We start from the raw sequence: 2,375 nt of genomic DNA on the forward strand, positions 1-2,375 counted from the left end.
GTATGTGATGTTGGTAGTTATATATATAATTTACTTCCTATATTGGGTATCTCAGTTGATTGGTTATTTACTGGTATTATTAGTTATTAGTTATTATATTATTCTTATTATTATTATTATTTAGTTATTATTATTATCTATTACTATTACTTATTTATTATGTCATGTATTCATTATTTCATTATTATTATTATTATTATTATTATTATTAATTATTTATTAATTATTATTATTATTATTAATTATTAGTTATTATTATTATGCTCATGTATTATTATTATTATTATTATTATCTATTATTATTATTATTAATTCATTATTTTATTATTATTATTAGTTATTATTATTATTATTATCGTATTATTATTATTATTATTATTATTATTATCTATTATGTGTACGCAGGAGGGTGTCACACTAACATTATGCGTGACAACCTACCCCATACTCTCACATTTGTCCCTTATCTAGTCTAAGCTGGGAAAAAGCTAAGCAGATGCAACGATTGCCCAGATGGTACCAAATATAAATATGCAAAGTTTACTTGTTTCTTTGAGGATAACGCGCGAGTGGGAGGGAACTGAGGTTCAAGCATGTTTGTTGTACAGTGTATCAGCCGAGGGCTGGGTTGTTAAAGGGCTGAAAGCAGCGCGCCTCTAAATGGAGATCTGTTAGGAGACGTTCGTAGTTGAGATTAAATAGTGGCGAATTCACGACTGAACGGCAGGTAACTAAGTTACCTTTTATCTCTCAGTGCGCAGTTGAGATAGTGCGGTGTTATTACAGGTTGGCTAGTAGAGGTTTATTCATTGCTGATCTCAGAGTCGCCGGTGAGCATAAGGCATATAGGTTCTGGCTATCTATGAAATTGAACTTGTTTGGACGCTCGCAAATGTGTGAGAAACGATTGCAAAATGTCGCACACTGCTCATAGTAGTGTTTTCCTACAGATCCTTCAGCTTCCTAGGTCTCATTTGCTAGATGTCCTTTCTGTAACAGAAAAAGTGAGTAAGTTGGTACCTACTGAAAAGTTCAAATTAAATTTTTATCTGTACTTAAGTACTTACCTACATTTCTTATGGAAAATAATAATAATAATCTGTAACTGTGTGGATGATAAATTTTCACCTGTTTCACACTAACCACCAACTTGAAGACAATTTTCACCTTCTTAATAATATGGGTTGTTTTCATTGTGCCAATTTTTAGGGAATATCTGAAGCTTCAACAATGTTATTATTTTTTTTTTTTTTCTTTTGGAAAAACACTTACTGGGTAATATGGCAGCACCATGAGTACTTGACTAGTAGAATTGAGAACAGGGTCTGCGCAACCCGTCAATGCATGGTCTAGTAAAGGCAAAATATTTGGATGGACAAATGTTTTGTGGTGTTCTACTTCTCGGATGGCCTGAGCCTGATCTTCTCTTCCGTGACAGATGATCTTCTTTAGAGCATATCTTTTCTTTGTCTGTGAATGTTCTATGAGACTGACTGTGCTGAATCCTCTGAAAAGAATAGAAAGAAAAACAGATTAGAAGTCATTTGTATGAACTTGATCCTGCAAATGACTCTCTCATTTGGTTAATATGGGAGGAAAGTAAAGTTTGTACTAGTACTTCATAAGGTAGGCAAATGAGAGGGCAATTTATGTCTCAAATTACTGGGGAAGAAAGATTTGATGAGAAAGAAGAGGACACGGAAAGTAAAGTAAGTAAGTAGGTAGGTGATGGGTTTAACATCACTATATAGGTAATTGTTAAGGTTTTAGTGATGAGGGTATTACCCTCCATTCAATGATAACCTACACATCTACTCACATAAACCTCATCCAGTCTGAGTGGGGCTGGAAGTATGGTTGTCCAGATGGCTCATCCTTCCAGAATATTATTATTCAACGGCTTGGAATTTGCACACAAACCAAAGTCTAACTTACCCTTCTCCTATTTTCTCCACAATATAATACTTGTCCGATTTAACATAGACTGCCTCCTTAGAGCACAGACATCCCATCTGGAAGATAAGGTTGAGTCCCATAGTATTCATGTTGACAGACGGCAGAACTTACTACTATCTCCGGATCATAATTCCTGTGTATTACAATGGTGAGTATGCAATCTTCACTCATTACATGAAAATCAATGGATTTTTCTCTCCCATTGACCAAGAAAAGGAATAAATGTCAATTTAACTAAATTATTGCAAAATAAATCAAAAACACCATTTTTGCCAAGAAAGTGGAAATATTTTTCGATTTGATAGCGCAGATTCGCACAAATCAAAATGTAAACAAAGATCAGCTGATTAATCTGTATCACTCCTACTGACAGTTTATGAAAATTCCACAAGAGCGTGCCACCATTACCAGTTTTTACT

At 33.9% G+C, this 2,375-nt stretch overlaps 1 protein-coding gene across 1 annotated transcript; it reads right to left on the minus strand.

The window, feature by feature from the left end:
- Nucleotides 1–963: 963 nt before the first annotated feature.
- LOC103523979 (serine/threonine-protein kinase 16-like) lies at nucleotides 964–2,241 on the minus strand. The gene is made up of 3 exons (XM_008488989.3): nucleotides 1,936–2,241; nucleotides 1,273–1,507; nucleotides 964–990 (listed from the first exon to the last, which is right to left on the minus strand). Exons 1-3 carry the CDS (start codon nucleotides 2,043–2,045, stop codon nucleotides 964–966), a joined length of 372 nt encoding a protein of 123 aa, XP_008487211.1. The 5' UTR covers nucleotides 2,046–2,241.
- Between the last annotated feature and the right edge of the window lie 134 nt (nucleotides 2,242–2,375).

Source organism: Diaphorina citri, unplaced genomic scaffold (assembly GCF_000475195.1).
Source record: "Diaphorina citri unplaced genomic scaffold, Diaci psyllid genome assembly version 1.1 scaffold67960, whole genome shotgun sequence".
NCBI classification, from domain to species: Eukaryota; Metazoa; Arthropoda; class Insecta; order Hemiptera; family Psyllidae; genus Diaphorina; species Diaphorina citri.

Excerpts from the sequence above, each read along its gene's own strand:
- LOC103523979 (XM_008488989.3), bottom strand. The coding sequence starts at position 2,045 with ATGAATACTATGGGACTCAACCTTATCTTCCAGATGGGATGTCTGTGC. Across the intron at positions 1,508-1,935 it reads GTGGAGAAAATAGGAGAAGG|AGGATTCAGCACAGTCAGTC; the intron begins GTAAGTTAGACT and ends TATTCTTTTCAG. Across the intron at positions 991-1,272 it reads TGGTGCTGCCATATTACCCA|AAAGGACATCTAGCAAATGA; the intron begins GTAAGTGTTTTT and ends TTTCTGTTACAG.